The sequence below is a fragment of the Rhipicephalus microplus genome, chromosome 5, assembly GCF_043290135.1.
Source record: "Rhipicephalus microplus isolate Deutch F79 chromosome 5, USDA_Rmic, whole genome shotgun sequence".
Classification (NCBI taxonomy): Eukaryota; Metazoa; Arthropoda; class Arachnida; order Ixodida; family Ixodidae; genus Rhipicephalus; species Rhipicephalus microplus.
Genome location: NC_134704.1, coordinates 184868287 through 184889918, shown reverse-complemented (window position 1 = coordinate 184889918; position 21632 = coordinate 184868287). Strand labels below are relative to the sequence as shown.

Genomic DNA, 21632 nt, shown 5'->3' with positions numbered 1-21632 from the left:
AATACTGTCCGTAAAGTTCTGTGTGACTAGGAATGATGAAAGTTTTAAAGAAATGAAATCGGCAAAATAAGTTTCATCCTTCTGTTGGAGAAATCAGTACAAGAAAACAGTGGTACGTACAAGTGCCTTCACAGAAGCCGGCGTAAAATTGAAGCTGTTTAGAGAATCCTTTTCTGTCTATTACTCACCACTGGTCCACGAAGAAAGCAGCAGTGAAGTCCAGAAAACGGGTATGTGTCGTAAAAATTTTTTGAGCCTATCAGAAAACTATCAACATCAGAAGGAGCTTTGTACTTTGACGAAATGGTTATCTGAGAGAAGAAACGCTGCTGGACGGCAGCTCACAAAAGGCGTTCTTGGGATGACAACTTCTTGAAAAATTTTCGACCAGCAATTCGGCCCATTGAACCAGAATTATGGCATTAGTGGATTAAAAAAGTTCGAGGGGTTCTGTAGATACTGAAACCTCATCGGTGAGTAGAATATATCGAAAGTTACGGAACTCATTTTTCCGATCATGCTAGCGGAATGGTCGGCGGAACGCCGCGTGGTGTGGGTCAATCTGTGTTAGGCAGGGAAGTACAGTGCGCACTGTAACATGGCCAGCTCTATGCAGGAAACCGTTGAAGGTGAAGATAGCGCTCCGGAAGACGGCAGTAAATAGGCTGGATTACCTTCTGCCATCCCCAAGAAAAGCTTGAGAAATCAAACATACAACGCGTCAACCTGCCAAACAGCTTCTGTCTGCATTGAGGCGGGAGAAGTGAAGTCAGCATCAAGAAGCAACACTTAAAAGCATCACGACTACCACAGCTACCGGAAGAGCATATTAGGTTTATCATCAGACAGAGAGGAGGCTTGAACATCAAAAAGGTGGGCGACAAAAATTTCCCAGGATATAGCAGCAATGACGGGTCTTACCGCAAATTATAAGGTAGTATACTTTATCTGCTCGAACAATATACAAAATATATTTTTCGCCAGCAGGCCATTACCATCAGCAAAGCCATGAATGAAGTCAGAACACACAGAGCTGCACCTAACGACACATCCAAGAATGTGATCAGAGACATCGACTCAGAGCTGACTCTGGATCAGATTCGAGATCTCATATTACACTGAAGAAACCCAAGTGTATTGGACGTCCGAAGAATAAAATCCACGAGCTCGGTAATCGTTCTCTTTGATAGGCTTAAAGTGCTGGTTTATGTCAAATGTGCTTCCAGTCTCAAATGCTCGCTATACTGGAGCAGGTGGATTGCTACTATACATGCGGGAGATCGGGCCACAGAGCGCACACCCAGAAATGGCATAATCAGAGGCTGTGGTGCAGAGAGCCCAGATGAGACGCACACATTCACTACCAAATGCGCGTTGCATGGAGGGCCTAATCCGACTGCTAGCAGAGCCTGTAGAAGCCGATTCTATTTTAGTTATGATCTCAGACACAGAAAAAGGCTACGAAAAACTCAGAACCACTCAAGTGCAGCGGCAAAGTCACCACTCCCTAAATCCACCCTCTGCAGAAGGTCAAGATCAAGAAGTCGATTCATTGATTTGTGGAGTTTAACGTCCCAAAACCAAAAGATCAAGAAGTCGAAGGCCATGACCAGCCCATAACCCATACACATCGGCAAAGTTGGAGGACGACACCGTCGCGGTGGAGGCAAGTCCCCGAGCGAAGTCTAAATCCAGAAGCGAATTCCCATCGATCGGACTTCACCATCCCTGATCCAAGCCCTGACCAAGGTCTAAAGGTGCATCGGTGCACATCCAGCCACCCGACCGGAGCTCTCCTGCGCAGGCAGGGCCTTTGTAAAGACGGTCCAGATTGATGGAGCTGAACCTGATCCAGGAGGCATAACTTAGTGTACAAGGAAGATACGGAAGTAAGCCTCTGTCGCTTTGAGGCCACCGAATGGCTCATTGTTCGCCATCGTTAGTCTCATAATGCAGTACTTCACCACTGCCAGACCACGACACCTCCCGCGCCCCTCAAGAGTAATGCGAAGGGAGAAGGTATGAGAGAATTAGGGTCTCGTACATGTGGCTTTGTATACCGGAGTGCGTAAAGCGCAAGGCACCTATTGTCGTTAGTCGAGTGATTGCTTGCAGGGCACTTACGTCATGTGGGAGAACGCCATTTTTGTTTCTATCCTGTCTTTGTTTGCTATTAGTGTGCAATTTACCAACATAATTGCGGTGGCAGGGGTGGAGTAGTAGTGGACTTCACCATAAAACACTTTCGCGTAAACAAGGTAACTTTTTTCACGCTGTTGACATTCAGACCCAGGCACGCAAACTTCAACGGCGAGAATCCTAAGCATATATAGTGTTATGATCGTCATCATTGTTGAAGTCTTTCGGCCTTTGTAAACTTGACGAAAATATGTCGACGCAATCCAAGCGAAGATTTGCCGTCAAGACAGGTTAATTTCGTGTCAAGAAATCGTGAACAAGGGGTTCCAGAACGAGTTCACGCAAAAAAACGCAAGAGCAAAGAAAGGCCATTGTGAGCTCGTCTCTATAGGCAAGGCTTTCGAGGCAAACAAGGAGGCAGCTGGGCCATGTTCGAAGTCACCGTGGATCTGGAGAGACGGGAACCAGCGTGGTATTTGCGGTGGACTGAAAGCTAAAACCCAAACCGGTTGTGGCTGCACCTTGCGAGGAGAAGCGAACGCCTGGAAATTCGCCGCTAAGCCGCGCCTTCTAGCAAACAACGAGAAACGGAATGCGTGGTTGAAGAAAAAGAAAGAGCCACTATCTGCTGCAGCCCTTTCGGGAGCCCACACCAGTGCCTCGACAACAAGGGATTAGTCGAACACTTCTCCTTCCCCCATAGAATCAGCTGAAAGGAGTGGCATGTTTTGACGATAAACTGGCGGCCCACTACATTGTCCTAACCGAACGCAGTCAAGCAAGTTTGACACGTGTACCGGGAGCCGATTTTTCAAACCTCACCCAACTTCCAGAAGAGTTCTTGAAAACCAAGGTCATCTAAGATCATTGGACGAGCAGGAAATCTTGGTGACGTGTGCGAAACGTCATTTCATTGGGTTTTGTGACCATATTTGGTCATCGTGAACACTGGGCTCTCTCCACGTGCATTGTGTGGTGTTTTCCTCGCCTTTGTGGGTGGAGCACCTAGACCACCGAACGCCGTGTTGGCACTCTCTTGTGGCCAGCATCACCGTGAGTGACCCCCCCCCCCCTCAGCACTGGATCACTCACTTCGCCGTGCTATTCAGACGCAAGTTGCCGAGGCTCTCCCTTCACCGACTTCCCCAATATCAGTTGCTGCACCGCTGACTTATGCAGAAGCAGTCCGCCGACCTCCTGCCCAACCACCACTCCATTCATACAGTCCAGCCACCAAATACAACAGGTCACCAGTTCCGCTTTATCCCGTAAATCAGCACTTCTCACCACCTCAAGCACCTGTGAACAAGGGCGGTATTTTAGGACACGTCGCGCACTACTGTCGTCGCCGTGGATTCTATTTGAATAATGCTCAGCATTCCGGACAATCCTTCGGCGATCAGAATCGCATGTGACACCTGATGCTCCTGACCCCCACTCACGTCGACCACAGTTCAGCCCCCGTCATTCCCTTCACCTCGTCTTCGGTCGCCTTCCCCCATGCTTCGCCATTACAACCACATCCAGGAAGAAAACTAGCAGTCGCAGTTCCCAAGGCAAGAGCTGCGCCGCCGACGCAATTTCCAAGGCCTCATCTTTCGCCTCCTAACAAGACTGCCGTTTTTGCGGACGGTTTCGTCACAACTGCTATTGTCGACACAGGGGCCACTGTTTGTCTAATCAGTGAAGTGTTATGCCACAACCTGAACAAAGTGACGACTGCACTGGTTGAAATTTCTTTACACACAGTGAGTTCGCAGCACGTTCAACCTTCTATCACATGCACTGCTCGTTTTGTGATTCAAGGAGTGCTTTACGTCGTTGAATTTGTCGTCCTTCCACATGCGTCTCATGAAATCATCCGGGGATGAACCTTTCCTCTAATCATGTGGTTGTCGATTGCGCTCATCCGCAACTCGTTTTGTTTCCATTTAGCACGACATTCACAGATCTTCCTTGCTCATCCAAAAAGGTTACCGTCGCCGCTGACGTCGTTGTCTCTGCTTTTTCGGTTACCGCGGTCTCTCTTTTGTGCAACTCCATCCCCGATTCAACTGCCCTCTTTATGCCGTCGCAAGAATGCGCTCGTAGCCGGAACCTTGTCGTCCCATTTGCCGTCATAACACTCGCGGATGGCTCCAGTGCGTTGTGCTTGCGCAATCCCTTCCCTTGTCTCGCTACCTTATTGCATGGCGAATGTATTGGGACTCTTGACACTTATGATGAAATATTTCCTTTCGATGCCCCTTTTGATACGACGCCAATGTTCGTGGATGCTATAACAGCTGCCACCGCGTCCACACTACCTGACGAAGACGTTCTGTTGCGCAGCGTCGACACCGGGTTTTCGCAAGAGCAGCGCAATCAGCTCGTTCTACTACTTGACCGTATCCGTGCCTCCTTCGACAACGGACAACCTCCTTTGGGACGCACGTCAGTTGTTGTTCACCATATCGACACTGGTCATCGTAATCCACTTTGTCAGCGCCCCTACTGCGTCTCGCAGGCTGAGCGTGTCGTCATCACTCAACGCGTCGACGAGATGCTGCAACGTGGTGTTATTCAACACTCACATAGTCCTTTGGCTTCGCCAGTGGTTTTCGTGCGAAAAAGAATTGCTTTATCAGGTTTTGCGTAGACTATCGTCGACTAAACAAGGTCACACGCAAGGATGTTTATCCCCTACCATGCATTGATGACGCCTTGGATTGCCCTTAAGGTACGGAGTTTTTCCCTTCACTGGACTTCACTGGATCTGCGCTCTGGATATTGGCACACGCCAATGGCCGAACCAGACTATCCAAACACGGCGTTTGTGACTCCTGACGTCCTATATGAACTTAATGTAATGCCCATTGGGTTTTGCATTGCGCCTGCGACTTTTGAAAGGCTGATACACAGTGTCCTCAGAGGACTTGAATGGCACATCTGTCTATGCTATTTAGACGACATAGTTTTATTCTCTCTGAATTTTGAAACTCATCTTTCCCCTATGAAACCAGTTCTCTAGTGCCTTACTGCAGCCGGGTTGCAACTGAACTTCAAGAAATGTGGTTTGGGCGCCTGCGAACTCACAATTCTTGGCCACGTCGTCTCAAAAGAAGGAATATCGCCAGACCCAACCAAACTGCGTGCCGTTGCCGAGTACCCCAAGCCTACTATCTTAAAGGAGCTCCGTAGTTTCGTAGGCTTGTGTTCGTATTTTCGGCGTTTCATTCGAAATTTCGCCTCTACAATTCCCCCCCCCCCCTCTGAATCAGCTGCTTTTCAGTAGCGCAGACCTCTCTGGCTGGAATTCCCACTGCGACGACGCATTCACGGCGCTGCGCCAGCTACTCATGTCTCCACCAGTTCTCCGCCACTTCGATCCCAATGCACCTACTGAAATTTACACGGATGCTGGCGGTGCCGGCCTCGGTGCCATTGTCGCTCAACGCAAAGATGGCGGCGATGAGTACGTTGTCGCCTATGCCAGCCATAACCTAACGAAGGCAGAGTCCAACTATTTCGTCACTGAAAAGGAGTGCTTGGCTATCATTTGGGCTACCAAAAAAGTTCGCACTTACATTTCCGGACGCCAGTTTGATGTTGTAACAGATCACCGTGCCTTATGCTGGCTAGCGTCCATGCAAGACCCTTCTGGCCGCCTCGCTCGTTGGACTTCAGGAATACGACATCCATGTTATTTATCGCTCAGGGCGCAGACATTCAGGCGCCTATGGCCTATTCCGTTCGCAACTGCCTCCTGAGCTTGCCTGCTTACCAACTGCCATCTGCAATTCGTCATCGTTGAGCATGAGTGACATGCCATTCGAACAGCGCAAGGATGCCTGGATGAATTCTTTGCTCTACGTCCTCTCTCACAGTTCGTCAGAAACGACTTTATGCTACCACCCTCGTCAAGCAAGGCACTTTGCTGTCCGTAAAGGCTTGTTGTGTCACCGCAATTACGTGAAGAATGGCCGTAGGTGGCTCCTTGTAATCCCTCGTCATGCGCGCTTGGACATCTGCGCTGCTTGTCACGATGACCCCCACTGTGGCCACGCTGGAGTATTCAAGACTTACTGTCACCTTCGTCTAATATACTACTGGCGCGGCATGTATCGGCACGTTCGCCAGTACGTTGGGTCATGCACCACATGTCAACGCCGCAAGACGCCTTCTTACAGCACTGCTGGCCCTTTGCAACCCTTAACCTGCCCAGCGAAAGCATTCCACCGCGTCGTAATTGACAAATATGGTCCTCTACCAGCACTCTTTGAGGCAACTAGTGGATTATTGTCACTGTCGATCATTTGACACGCTACGCTGAAACATCTGCGCTGCCTACTACCACTGAAAAAGACGTTTCGTCCTTTCTTCTTCACCACCTGATTTTGTGACATGGTGCACCTTGTGAATTACTGAGTCCCCGCGGACGCGTGTTTCTCTCGAACGCCGTCGACGAGCTACTCAAGGACTGTCGCACTGTCCATCGGAAAACCTCGGCATATCATTCTCAAACCAATGGCATGACAGAACGCTATACTTGTGCCCTTAGAGATATGCTTACCATGTAGGCATCTGACGACCACACTAATTGGAACCAAGTGCTCTCTTTTGTCACGTACGCCTAAAACGCTGCGCCACAAACAACCACCAGCTTTCGTCCTTTCTTCCTCCTGTACGGACGTGAGCGATCATGCTCCATGGACACCATTCTCTCTTACAGAAATGATGTTTCCGAAGCAACGCCTGTTTCCGAAGCAGCTGCTTATGTCGAAGAGTGTCGTCAACTTGCTCGCTCATTTACCGCGGAAGATAAATGGCGCCAGTAAACTGACCACGATGCCTCTGCGTCTAGTGTCCACTATAACCCAGGAATGTAGGTTCGGCTCTGAGTCCCCTCTACCCCTCCCGGTCTTTCCCCGAAGCTTTCATCAAAATGTCATGGCCCCTACCGTGTGGTGCGAGACACATCTCCTGTCAACTATGAAGTTAAGCCCATTGATTCACTTTTGGACCAACGCTGCCGTGGGCGTGAAACAGTACACGTATCATGCCTCAAACCGTGCTATGACCCCACTGTCCTGTGATTACCTCGTGTCGCCAGGTTCGCTCCTTTCTGTGCGGGGAGTAACTGTACCGGATCATAAGGGTGCCAACTTTGTGCCAGCGTGAAAAAAAACGTTGACATCCATGTGTGGTTCGTGCTTGCCGGGTTACTGCCTGTATCAGCTTGTTGCGGCTAACGCTTCTTGAAGAATAACCAGTGTTTGTACGTGACCTCCTCGTTGCGATATATATATATATATATATATATATATATATATATATATATATATATATATATATATATATATATATATATATATATTCGTGTGTGAATATTTATCAGGGAAAATAGAGTACGATGCACGTTGGTTTTGCACGGTATACTCTGACCGACGTTTCGGCTGGTCTACCAGCCGAAGCGTCGGTCAGAATATACCGTGCCTAACCGACGTGCGTCGTACTCTATTTTTACCCTTATTCTACCGGGCCCAGCGTTACTTCCTTGCTGCAACTACATATATATATATATATATATATATATATATATATATATATATATTTGAGACCTAACAGACAATAATGCCAAGGAATGTATAGGGGAAGTTATTAGAAAAAATGGAATGTAAATAAGAAGACAGAAAAGTGGGTGAAGAAATAACCAGCCGCGAGCAGGCTCCTGCTCACGCTGGTTATTTTTTCACCCAATTTTCTTTCAAACGCACAGTGAAAAATACATCTGGAGAAAGTTTCAAGCCAACGACACCTCGCCCTCCTCAGCATACAGCAGTAATCAACCAGGCGACGCATCTCACACCGACCATCTCACTAACAATGACCTATCTGTATGCACCAGTTGGACTTCACGCAGTCAACAATTCGCAAAACCTGTTTAGATTTCGGGGTTACTGCATTGCTTTCAATTCAATCGCGATTGACCATGTTTACTACACTCCGCATGCTCCCTCATTCGCTTAGCCTTACTTCGTATAACTGCCCCCTATGTTTCTGTCACAATCATTGGCATGACTTTGTGCTTAAACGGACTTTTTAATGACATTGTTCATAAGTATGAATGCACTCAGCGGACCAAGATGACAGGGCGTTGAGCAAGGCGTTAAACTTTTGCCGGCTGGCTCAAACATTGGACATGAGGATAAACTGACAGACAGACAAACCACAATTTCTGTGCTGAAGTATTCCTAGCCAACCTTACATTGATCGTCCATGAGATGGTTGTAAAACTTTTGTTGCAATTTTCTTCGACATTTGCGCTGACTACGATTTCTCGAACCCTGAATATTTGAAATTCAAACATTACTAAAAATGGGTTATACGTGACTGCACACCTCACAACTCGGTGGCACGCTGTTGAGAAAGATTTAACGTGGCACTTCTGTTTGACCATCCTTATATATGCCTAAATATCCGTATACATTCTTATACAACCTTAAATAAATGACACCTATTTCGAACTGTATCTTAGGTTAGTTTACCGTGAGTTACACCTCTAACTCACGAGAAACTAACCCAACTGAAGAGGTCCCTAAGATTTACACCGGTATACAAGGGGTCCCCGAGACATAGGTGGCGGAAAACTACTGTCCTAGAGTTTCTATTTCACTGATTAGATATAGCCGTCATCTGCACTAACAGTTGTACTTCTTTTGCATTACAGTACTGTATTTCTCTGATGTATTGTTTACTTTAGCAATATCGGTATTTAGTTGTTTAAAGTTAGATATTGATTCGCAAGGACACCCTTAAGAGTACAAAGAAGGCATAAATTGTAAAAAAAGCTTGTTTTTTGTCATTTGATATCTGCAACCTTTTTTCAACCAGCATAGGTCATTTGTTTTTCTCAGTGCTATTTTTTTCGCGGGAAATATAGAATATAAAACGTGTGTAGTGGCCTCCCATGCCCCCATTCTTACGTACACCTAAAAATTCCTGCATTTGAACCATCATAGCTATATGAAGAAGTTTTTGTTCGCGAGCTAGAGTGCACTTCGCACATTCAGAAAAGACTAAGCTCAGAATTGGGGAAGTACTAAGCAGATGCATCAAGCTTTTTGTCAGAAAATCTATATCTGGCCGGGACGTCTTCATGAAGCCATCATTTGCAAGCACCAAAAGTATCATTGTCTTGACATTATAAGAATTGAGCCAGCTTGGAGGGCAGGCGAGAAGCTCTCTGATAATTATTTTTTCACTTGGCATCACAAGATAGAAGTACATCCCACGACCTTCGCACGAGGCATGTCGAACTTTGATGTAAATTCCACAAAGCCTTGTGGCACGTTCATCCATTCGTTCACAAAAACACCTTCCCGCATATGTTATTGGGCTGTTAGGTGCCAGATTACGTGGAACTACCTTATCTAGAATTACCAGGTAAATTTCCCCAAGGAAACACTGAAAACCCTAACGAGTCATTTGATTGTTGTGTAGGAGCGCGCTTCAATAACAAAAACCGTTTTCCTTGGGCACCAAACTCTAATATTGTGAACTTTTGATGCTGTGCTCACTTTTAAAGATCAGAGTACATACGACGTGGATGTCCTGAGCTCTTTCAAAATTTAGCCAAGGCATTGCACAATGCAGGGCGCCTGCATCTTTTACCTGCATCAACAGTATTTTCCTGATAGGGCTGCACAGCAGGCTACAAAAATAGCTCGTCAAGTAAGACGTTTTTCACAGAGAAAAATTATTGATGAGTTCTTGGCTGGTGCTTATTGGACGTTGGTGCCCATTATGCTGTTGTCTTGTTATACTTTATAAATAATGTACACTTTTACTTTAAGTTTGCCATTTTTTAAGTTTGCTATTCTTAAGTTTGCTTTCATTTTTTTTTATTAGCTACTACTGTATCCAGAAACATTGACTTCGGCGAGTATTTCTATAACAAAATACAAAATATGCTAATGCAGAGTTGTTCTGTGTGAAAGTTCTCTTTTTCAACCCGAAATATACCTTTTACAGATTAATAATGAGGTACCTGAAGGTAAAATTTACAAAAACTTCAACATTACAATTTTTAGTGCTATAAGTCTGCTACCCTAAGCAGAGGAATGCCGCCTAATCACAATGATAGTAAAGTAATTACTGTACTTCTTACAGTTGTTGGGAAAAGGTTACCTAAACCATCCCAATATACATGGTGGGTGTAGCACTTACTCTAATAATTTTTTTGGTTTTCTTCCGGATAGCAAGTGTGGCGCGTCTCCATTGTAGTGAATACCTCGGTTCTTTAAGAATTGTACACTGCGGGTTAATCCATCACTAAAGCGCAATCAATTAAGTTCAATGTACTACTTATTCTGTAACGGCAACTGAAAATTCTTTCGTTCGCAGGAGAGCTGCTGTACCAGATGACCGATGGAGATGCAACGTATATTGTGACCGACCCGCCGAATGCGGATAAAGTACGCAAGGTGTGCGACGAATTGAAGATTCCCGAAAAGGTAAAACGGTTCTTTGGAAGCTTCTATGTAAAAGAGTCATGGGCGTTTATCAAGTGACAAGGATGGAACATTGCCGGTAATGTTCGGAGTTTTTTGATTATTTCACAATGAACGCCTTTGGGAACACGGAAGTGGATGCCGCGACGGTGAACTGCCTTCGACTAATATTTGAAAAAAAAATGCTTCAATATCACGAAACCGTAAAGTGCGCTAGCAATGATGACACCTGGTAGCTTCCCTTCCCATGGGCACCAATGAGCTTATCCTTGAGGTAAAAGTGCACACAGGTATACATATACCGCATTCGTAAAGAGTGTATTTCTTACGATCTGAAGGTAATAAGTTTTGTACCCCCGACAATTTTCGAAATTATCGACAGTTACAATGCTGAATAAGTTAAATATTTTGCAGTAAACAACGTGGCTGTTGGTGTCATGAGTTCGTTTTCACCATGATATCAATGATAAAACTTGCCAAATGCCCACATCTTGAAGCCATCGTAGTCGCTTCGCTGGCATTTTAGAGACTATAATACCCAGTCTGCATCGACAAAATTGCCTACCAAGATATCAAAGAGTAGAACGTCATTATTTCATGGTACAGTACAATACAAGACTTTAAAAATGACATTACTTGCAAGCTATCAAGATGGGAATGGCATAAACCTCTAGACACCATCCCTGTAAGTTTTTTAGCAGGTACATTCTAATATTCATGACTTTGGACAATCGATGTTGTGCATTCCTTGTGATCGATTGAAAAGCCACTATCACTACTTTTCTAAACAATCAGAATAATTTTGTTTAGTTGTTCTGGAATGCATGTTACGTCCTTGGCTAAGATGCACTGATGAACTGCTAGTCATGTCATGACAGGTGAAACATGAATGCTACGTATGAAAAAATATTTGTGAAAACCCATGAATCAGGAACGGTCGCTGGGTAGATTCCAAGGACAAACGTATTGGTCTGCTTAAACACGCTAGAAAGAGGAATAGCTTGAAGTAGGCTCTTTAGTGCGCCAATGGTAGAGCTTACGTTTGTTGGGTAATGAATTCTCTACCTCAAAAACACCTTGTTGACTGCTGGCGACAATGTTGATTTTTAAAGTGATGCATAATTTTTATAAAAGTAATTCTTTCCCTCGTCTCTAAGAGATATTTTCAGCGAAAATAGAGCTGCGCCTAACTTGTATAGGACGTCTATAGTTTTTTATCGCTTCCATAAATTAAGGCTGATTTGTCCGCTGTTTGTGACTCTTCTGCCTAGCCCTCTACGAAACCCTTCTAACAGTCACTGGGCGTCACCCGTCGTTCTCGTTAAAAAGGATGGCTCCACTCAGTTCTGTGTCGATGACCGATGCCTAAACAAGATCACCCGTAATGACGTTTACCTGTTACCGCGAATAGACGACGTCCTTGACTGTTTGCAGGAAGCAGAACACTTCTCTTCGCTTGATTTACGGTCTGGATACTGGCAAAGTCCTGTGGAAGCATTTGACTGAGCGAAAACAACATTTGCCACACCTGATGGATTGGAAAAACTTACCGTTATGCCTTTCGGTATTTGTAATGCTCCAGCCACTTTTAAAAGAATGATGGACACTATTTTACGAGGCCTTTAGTGGAACACTTATTTATGCTACCTCGATGATGTTGCTGTCTTTTTCATTGATTTCGACACCAATTTAAATCGTCTCTAGCACGTCCTCACACGCCTCACAGATGCCGGCCTTCAACTCAACCTCAAGAAGTGTCCTTTTGGTGCCCGGCAACTCATCAAGCTTGGCCACGTCGTATCGTGGCACGGCATACTTCCCGAGCCAAACAAGCTTCGAGCATTCGCCGATTTGCCGAAGCCAAAGAACCTAAAGGAACTTAGAAGTTTTTTCAGCTTGTAGTTATACTTCCGACGCTTTATTCAAAATTGTGCTTCCATATGTGCGCCCCTTACGGACCTTCCTAGCGGTGACAAGGACCTTTCCACCTGGTCACCAGCATGCGACGATGCGTTCACCAAATGGCGCTGCCTGCTAACTTCACCACCCATCTTTCGCCACTATAATCTGCCGCTACCACGGAGGTTCATTCTGATGCCAGCAATGTTGGACTTGAAGTTGTTCTCGCGCAACAAAAGGCAGGGTTTGATGAATATGTCGTCGCCTACGCCAGCCGAACTCTGACGAAAGATGAGGCTAACTACTCCATGACCGGGAGAGAGTGTTTAGGTATTATTTCGGCTCTTTGAAAATTTCGCCCCTACCTGTATGGTCACGCATTCGACGTCGTCACTCACCACCACGCACTTTGTTGGCTATCCGCACTTAAAGACACTTCCGGCCGACTTGCTCGCTGGGCGCTTATACTTCAAGAGTACGACATCCGCGTTATTTACAGATCCGGTCATAAGCACACGGACGCCGACGCCCATATCGCTCACCCATATCGGATGAAGGTGTTTGCCTCTCTTCTCTAGAGCCTGCAATTGCGTCAACCGCCTTGCACAACATGACGGTGGAACAACGAAAGGATCCTTAAATCAGTGGCCTCATAAGCATTCTTTCTGATTATCTTAATCCTTCTCCCTCTTGCGCTCTCCGCCGCCTGGCTAGCAACTTTTGCCTAAGGGATGATCTTCTTTATCGACGCAACTACCTTTCCGATGGTCGCAAGTGTCTCCTTGTGATACCCCGTCATCTTCGAGCTGTTATCTGCGAAGCTTTTCACGCTGACCCACAATGCGCCCAAGCAGGTCTCTTCAAGACATACGCTTGGCTACGACTCAGATTTTATTGGCGTGGCATGTATAACTACGTGCGGAAATTCATTCGCTCGTGTGCTCAGTGCCAACGACGAAAGTTACCTGCTGAACAAGTCTACCCAACACAACCTCTTCCTTATCCTAGTCGACCTTTTGATCGCGTCGGAATTGACATTTACGGACCACTACCTTCAACTCTAGGTGGTAATCGCTAGAATATTGTTGCGATTGACCATCCGACACGCAATGCCGAAACAGCCGCGCTGCCGACTGCCACAGCCTGTGACATTGAAACGTTTCTGTTGCAACGTTTCATTTTGCGTCATTGTGCCCCTCGCGAGCTCTTAAGTGACAGAGGCCGTGCCTTCCTTTCTGACGCCTTGAAGGCAATGCTTAGCGAATGCCAAATTGTGCACCGCACAAGTACAGCGTACCACCCTCAAACGAATGGCATGACGGAGCGCTTCAATCGTACTCTTGGCAATATGCTATCGATGTACGTCACCTCTGATCATTCAAATTGGGAGCAAGATCTGCCGTTCGTCACCTATGCGTATAATACTGCCGTACAAGCTACTACTGGGTTTCGCATTACTTTCTTCTATACAGATGAAAACCTTCCAATACGGTAGACACTATTTTTCTATGTAAACCTGATGAGTTCGAAAGTACAACTGTTTCTGAAGCTGTCCGACATGCTGAAGAATGCCGCCAGCTTGCCCACTCTTTTTCTACCGAGGACCAGTGGCAGGAGCAATCCCGCCAGCCTGGACCGTTCGACTCCAAACTTTCCACCTGGTTCATTGGTATGGCTTCGGGCACCTGCTACCGCACCTGGCCGCTCCGCAAAACTTCTTCCCAAATACCTCGGGCCATACCGCGTTGTAGATCAAACGTCACTTGTGAACTATAGTGTGTAACCCATCAGCCCAACCACAGACCTTTGCTACCGTGGCCGCGACACTGTCCTCGTCTCTCGCCTCTAGCCATACTATGACCCATAACTCGTTTCTTCTCCCTAATCCACCAAGATGGCGCCTTTTTCTGCGGAGGGCGATTGTAGTGAAGAAGAGGGGCCTCAGCGGCGTTTCTCGGCGCCTCAGGGGCATCGTCATCAGCATAAGCTCATGCTTGCTGCGCTTGGCCGGACGCTGCTGACTGCTTCACCTTCTGCGTTCTGCTCTGCAAACAAACCCCGTTACAACACTACCATTCCTAACAGTGGGCTACTTACCTACTTGTAGCGTACTTTCGAAATAATTCGAGCGCCTATGGGTAGTGGGGTTGTAATACTTTTTGCTCGTCAGGGGTAGCGCAACTTCCACATCGCCCGCCATCAATCAGCCAAAGATGTGGACGATTGAGGATTCACCCCAGTGGTGACTCTCCTCATTCCTCCTAAAACTAAGTCTCTGAAAAAAACTGCAACTCAGTTGATTCGCATGTCACCAGCATAGGACAGGTATGAAGGATAGTACTCAATCTTTTGAAGGTAAGAAGATAAATACAATGGATCGTCCTCAAAGGGACAGTGCGACCTTTTTTCTGAGTTTATGGGTGGATGAAAGGGTGTTTCTTTTAGGATGAGGCAGTGTTGATCTGCACTTTATTATTATAAGAAAATTTTTTTACTGTCATATTCATGACTATAATATACTTATTTACTCTAATATTGTCATAATTGAACTTTATTATTGGTAATAATAATATTAAGAATATTACTATTATAATTAGTAGTAGTAATAGTAGTAGTATTGCTCCCTGCCGGAATGCAAGCTTGCTGTGCTCCTGCTCCTTTTTCGGTAAGCAGAAGTTTATTTCGTTGGGACTGTTGCTCTAAGCTTGTTAACGCGAAGTGTATAATTTGGCGTGATGAAGAGGTGCAACGTCTTAAGCCTGTATCACGCTTTTTTTGCTGCAATTTGTGTTATCCAAGCCCTGCTGATGCTAAGTCTAGCGTAGAAGATTCCGTAGCTTGCTACCGTGAGCAGTGCAGCTTCCGAACCGGTTTCCTCCCAACGTGTGCCGCTACGGGTGGTGATCTCGCGGGTCTATGCCACCTCCTCCTCAACACCTTGGAGGGAATCTTGTTTCTCAGCGATGAGATATCTCAACTATGCAAAGCAAACAAGTGCCTTCGTATAGTTCAGTCCCGTAGTGCTGAGCAAGTGCCATCACCTCCCTTCGGGAAGAGGTACTGTTCCTGCGTGCGGCCGCTTTGCAAGCGAAGGCAGCTCTGGCCTTCCCAGCGCATGAGTACTTTGAGTGGTCTGTGACTGCCAAGCCACCTGCATACTCTGGACAACCTCTCTCGAGTAGTCTTCTTTCGTTGAATTTACCACTAGCTGAAGACACGTTCGAGCGACAAAGCGCGATTTCTGCGGCATCCACTTCTTCACCTCTTCTTCTTCTAGAAGGTGAAAGAAATTAGAAATTTCTCTTTTTTGGAGGTATGAAAACATTCGTATACCTATAGCTCAACGAGTACAACGGCTGCAACGACCAAGGGCCATTTTTGTGTCGAAGCTGAGCTCGTACAGCACTGCTGCTGACATAAAAAAGCATAATACTTGAATAGCTCTGTATCCCACCTCTTGTCGGCGCGTTCAAGTTAACAAAATACACTTCTTTCTAGGTTGAGGCTGACGAGAAGACAGCACAGCTTTTCAATGAGCCTTCGATATCGCATCTAGGATGCCTCTTTAAGCCTTTTTGTTCGGGGTTCTGCACAGTGACATGCTCCATCCGTCTGAGCTAATGCCTGGTGTCAAAAGTACCGTGTAACGTGGACAAGAAAAACTAGTTTTTTGGTAATGTTCTTTGTGCTTATTTTGCTATTATAGCTATTCGGCAAAGCTTCCTGGGCCCAGAAATTTTCTCGTCTGGCTTTTTTCTGTTATGTTCACCACCTTACGCAGCAACGAATATTTCAGTGCAACCTTACATGAAGGCCTTGGCGTGCTTATTCACAATGATAGTACTTAAATTCGTTCGACAGAAAAACTTGTAATCTATCAATATTTTATGTGGTTAGAAAAAAGCCTTGAGCTCTCGCACAAGCTGTTTATTGCATGTTTTTATTTAGCGCCGAGCACTTCCCCAGCATTGTTTCATAATGTCATGTTCCATTGATTATGTGATATCGTCTTATAGTTGGCGAAGAATTATTGTTCTTGGTGACAATGATGTGCCTCGAAATGACTGAAGCACGCTTATCTTTTTCGTATATAACCACTTCTATGCGAGAAAGTGTGGCCTTTTCATGACTTTTCTGGCGCAATCTTCTCTACTCCAAAATATTGAAATCGTAAATCGCAGAGACGTCTTAGACCTCTGTCTCTCAAGTGATGAAACCGTTGAAGTTCAATCCTCGGTCTTGTCTCTTGTTCATGTTGGCCGATTTCACCAACCATTTAATGTAAGGGTATCTGTTTGTGCTGAAACAATGACCTACAGCAGGCAGTTCAGCCAATCTCTAAGAGTTGTTTTCCAGGCAGGTGGCTAGATGAGCTTTTCTCACTAAATGTTCATGTTGATTAGTCACGGGTCACTAACATATCAAATGTTGTAACGAGGGGATAAGGAGGGTTCATTTAGAGTTGCTGGCTCTCAGCCGTCATTCACATAGTCGAAGTAAACCAGTGAGGGGATGCCTTCATAAATATGGTACGTAGTATTTTTTGCATGAAGGATGAAGCAAAGAACTCTACAGCGGTTTCGTACAAATGTCTCCGAATTTATGGCCCTCCATAAACTAACACAGGGGTCTGAAGAAGGCGGTGACTACTGCTGCGGCGAATCAGGTTATCTAACTGTCTCAGTTGTTCACCCACCAAAAAAGGTGCAGAAATTGGGCCATTCGTTTTATGAGGAATATGAATGAAAAGTCTCAATAGGTAGCACGAGCACATCACACAATGACGCACCTCACCCACGCCTTGGAGACTATATGCAGGGCGAGGAGGAAGATTCCGGTGGAGGGGAAAGTAGCTTTTCTGTGGATAAACTGGCCACTAACAAAAACCTCGGCGCGACACCGTCCCATGCTGACCAACAGTCGGGGCTTTGTCAAGACCCTGTGTAGTGGCAACAGCTGTGTTCAGATGACGGCTGTGCTGACATGATAACTGCAACACCGACGCTGCGGCACGCTGTTCAACCCCGCTCAACAAAAGATTGTTCGCAAGGCCTCCGTCGAGTTCCTTGTAACCCGACCACATCGAACTGCCTGGCCCGCTTGTAGGACAACGTAGTACTTTGCGCTTCCGCCCAGGCGCTGATATCGAGGTGAAAGCGTTCTTGCAGACAGGTTCACGCACAATGGCGTCTGCCATGACGAACTGAAGGGCCACGTGTAACAATATTGATGATCAACTTGAGCCGTAAACGGAGCTTGCAATAAGGAGCGGTATAAGTTTATTCCGGAATATACACCCGAATATCTGAAATATTCCCTCTGGTTCTAGCTTGAGCCTATATATACATTGGATCATAAATATCATGCGCACAAAGACGCAAAATCCTCCTTTGAAGAAACGTAAAGAATCATTCAGGTTTTTTCGTACTCTCTCTGAACGCCTGCATAAAGGAGGCCACAATTGATATTGTTACGGTGCATCATCGACAGGAGCAAGCGTGGCGCTTAGCGAAGATGAAGAAGACGCCTGTGTGTTAGGCACTTGCGCGAGAGGCAACTCAGACATCTTGTTCGGCTGCCGATTCTCGGTGAACGCTGTCCTGTGAGCCAAGACCTCGCCCCGTCACATTTGGTGGCGGTGCTGGGTAACCGCCTCGCAACGGAACTTCGCAGCGGCCGGCGTTTGAAGGGTCATTCCACAACGGTGACGCAGAGTACGGCGCCAGCATCTGCTCCTGGTGTTCCTGCGGCTGGAGATGAAGCGGTAACCACATCTCCTTCTGCGACCACAACCTTTGTGCTCGAACTCCCGCGGGATCTTGGCACGTTCAGCGGTTCCGGCGATCCAGATGAAGTTGACGTTGAAGATTGGCTGGTAGAGTACGAACGTGTGAGTACTCGATACCGATGGGGCCCGACTCTTATGCTGGCAAACCATTTATTCTATCTTAGGGGAACCGCCAAATCGTGGTATGAGAACCATGAAACAGAACTTGGGAGTTTGGCAGTGTGCAGGGAGAAAATTCTGGACCTGTTCGGAAAGCCGATTGGAAGAAAAATGGCTGCGAACAAAATGCTCGCATCTCAGGCGCAGACCTCGACCGAGTCTTACGTCTCCTATATAGAAGATGTGTTGTCGTTGTGTCGCAAAGCCAATGCCTAGATGCCGGAGGCTGACAAGGTTGGGCATATTCTTAAGGGGATTGCGGATGGCGCATTCAAGCTCCTCATCTGCAAACGTTTGTCTACAGTGGACGCCATTATAAAAGAATGTCGGCGCTTTGAGCAAGCGAAGAGCAGGCGGATTAACAGCGTGTTTACCCGCCTTCCGAATACGGCTGCAACATCATCTTGCGAAGACCGTGCAAGAACACAGCCACCACCTCGAGATTCATCGGATCGGGTGACCCGAATTGTACGGCGCGAACTTGAAGCCATTGCCTCTCACACCGCTGCAAGTGACACCATCCCACTCACTGCTAACATGGTTCAAGCCATCGTCCGCCAAGAACTCGCCAGCATAGGTATTCCCTCGGTGTGCGCTTTGCCTAGCCCGCAGCGAGCTTCATGGCGTCCACCCTCGTCCTATCACGAGCAGCAGTTTACGGCCCGATCTCGCGACCCTGCTGCGTGGAGAACCGTCGACAATCGACCAATTTGTTTTCATTGCCACCGTATCGGTCATGTCGTCCGTTACTACAATTACTGCTGGTCCTCGCCACCTCGGACTTCATCTCAACCTCACTACCGACAGGGCAGCACCCGCTTCGCGTCTGCCGCGCAGCCTTCTCCGCAAAACAACTACAGAAGGTTCAACAGCCGATCTCCGTCACCGCATGGTCATCAGTCGCGTTCGCCTCCAGGACGTCGCCAGTCGTCTCGCTCACCGCAGACTCGCAGGCCGTCGTCCCCATTCAACCCCGCTCCTGCCTACCCGGAAAACTAAACGGTGCAGCGCCCGGAGGTGACACTGCATTTTCGACTCCCTCCACAAATCCTCTCTTGACGCTTCCGACGAGACAAAATTTGTTAGACGTTGTCGTTGACGGTGTGGCTATTTCTGCCCTTATAGATACTGGAGCGCACATTTCTGTAATGAGCGCGAACCCTCGCCGACACCTACATAAAGTGCTCACGCCTGCCGCTTCCCACAAACTTCGTGTCGCTGATGGGAGAACCCCTGATGTTCAAGGGATGTGCACGGCCCGTGTGTCCATTGCCGGTCATCCTACATTAGTTCAGTTTGCCGTCATTGAAATGTGTCCTCATGACCTAATACTTGGTTTGGGCTTCCTGTCAGGTCATTCTGCGCACATTGATTGTGCCACTGGTGCTCTTCAGCTTGAACTGCCGCAGTTTGCCGATTTTCCAGCAGACTATTCTCCCCGTTTTTGCTCTCGTCACCACGTTCGCTTACCTCCGCAAGCTGCTACATATGTCACTTTGTCGTGCTCACGTCATATGCCCGACGGTGACTACCTCGTCATTCCTATAGTCGACGTACTGATGGCCCGAGACGTCGCCCTTGCTCACACTGTTGTCGCCGTCGCTAATAATACAGTGGTTATACCTTTACTCAACGTGAGTCTCTTGACTCAAGTTATTCCTCAAGACATGTCTTTGGCCACTCTATCTCCACTTGACAGCTGCAACGTTACTGGTTTGGACACCGATACTACATCCCCCTGTCTTGGCCGCAATTACACTCTGCCTGCAGATGACATTAACAAGATGATCGCTCCCGACCTCACTGCAGTGGAAGCTGCCAGCCTCCGTAGTCTGCTAACATTATATAGAGACATTTTCGACTTTGACCACCGCCCTCTCAGCCAAACAACTGCAGTGATTCACCGGATCAACACTGGTGATGCCAGTCCTATACGGCGGCGTCCATATCGCGTATCTCACGAGGAACGCCAAATAATTCAAAATGAAGTGGATAAAATGATTACAAAAGACGTAATAGAACCCACGTCCAGCCCCTGGGCCTCCCCAGTCGTGGTCGTTGAGAAGAAAGATGGCAGCTGGTGCTTTTGCGTGGACTATCGCCATTTAAACAAAGTGACCCACAAAGATGTCTGCCCTTTGCCTCGGATTGATGACGCCCTCGATTGCCTCCATGGTGCCCAATACTTTTCGTCTATCGACCTTCGGTCCGGCTATTGGCAAATTTCTGTCGACCTCATGGATCGTGAAAAAACCGCTTTCGTTACGCCCGACGGCCTCTACCAGTTCAAAGTCATGCCGTTTGGACTGTGTGATGAGCCGGCAACTTTCGAGCGCATCTCCTTTCCACAGAAATACTGGAATGCTTTCCCCTCCTGTAATCAGCTTTTATGTTTTTGGTTGTCGTTTCCAAGTTTTTTTTTCATGATATTCAATGCACCTACCAACCTCAGTGCCATTACGCAACTGCATGTACTACAGTTAGGGGTATTCTGCACCTCTTTACAGCAAAAAGCTCTGTATGGTAAGAAACGAAAAACCATATAACAGTGGTGTCGTGAGTTGGCTCTAATGAGTGTGTTAATATTTACGTCATTCACAGCGTCCTACCCGAGTACGTGAGCCATTAGCTGCGTTATAAGTTAGCTCAAGATGTGAAACACTTGGAACAATGTGGCATTGCGACATCAATGTGATGACTTGGGAGCGCGTTCGCTGGGCGAACGCTCGCTTTCGGCTGGAGTTTCTGATAACACAAAAACTACTGTGCCTTGTTGTCCACAACACAGTGGAGGAACTGATAGAAGGGCATCTAACGGTCCAAGAAGAAAGGCTCCCACGAACCAGAGCAGGCTTGCACATACTCCACCGTCTTAGACGGCGCACTAGTTGCACGCTCAACAACAAGGTTTTCCTGCCAGTGTCAATTCGTGCAGATATTATATTTAAACCTCTGCGCAAAAATATGCTGGCAGGAATACATGACGAGAGACAAAACGAAGAGCAGAAAACGTCCCAAAACGTTTTCAGGATCACCCAAACGTTCTGTATTTTGACGCCGCTTGACAAGCGAGAGACCATTACGCCATGTGTGCGGTGACCGGCAATGGGGAACTTATTACTACAGCCACCATCAAAGCGACCTCCGCATTAGAC

General features: G+C 46.9%; 1 protein-coding gene across 2 annotated transcripts in view; it reads left to right on the top strand.

Moving 5' to 3' along the window:
- LOC119173603 (putative 4-coumarate--CoA ligase 2) overlaps positions 1–21632 on the top strand; it is a 295605-nt gene that overhangs the window by 78609 nt on the left and 195364 nt on the right. For both annotated transcript variants that reach the window (XM_075896290.1, XM_075896289.1), the window contains exon 5: positions 10525–10634. In XM_075896290.1, the coding sequence (XP_075752405.1) occupies positions 10525–10634 (110 nt within the window). The remainder of the gene's footprint in view (positions 1–10524; positions 10635–21632) is intronic.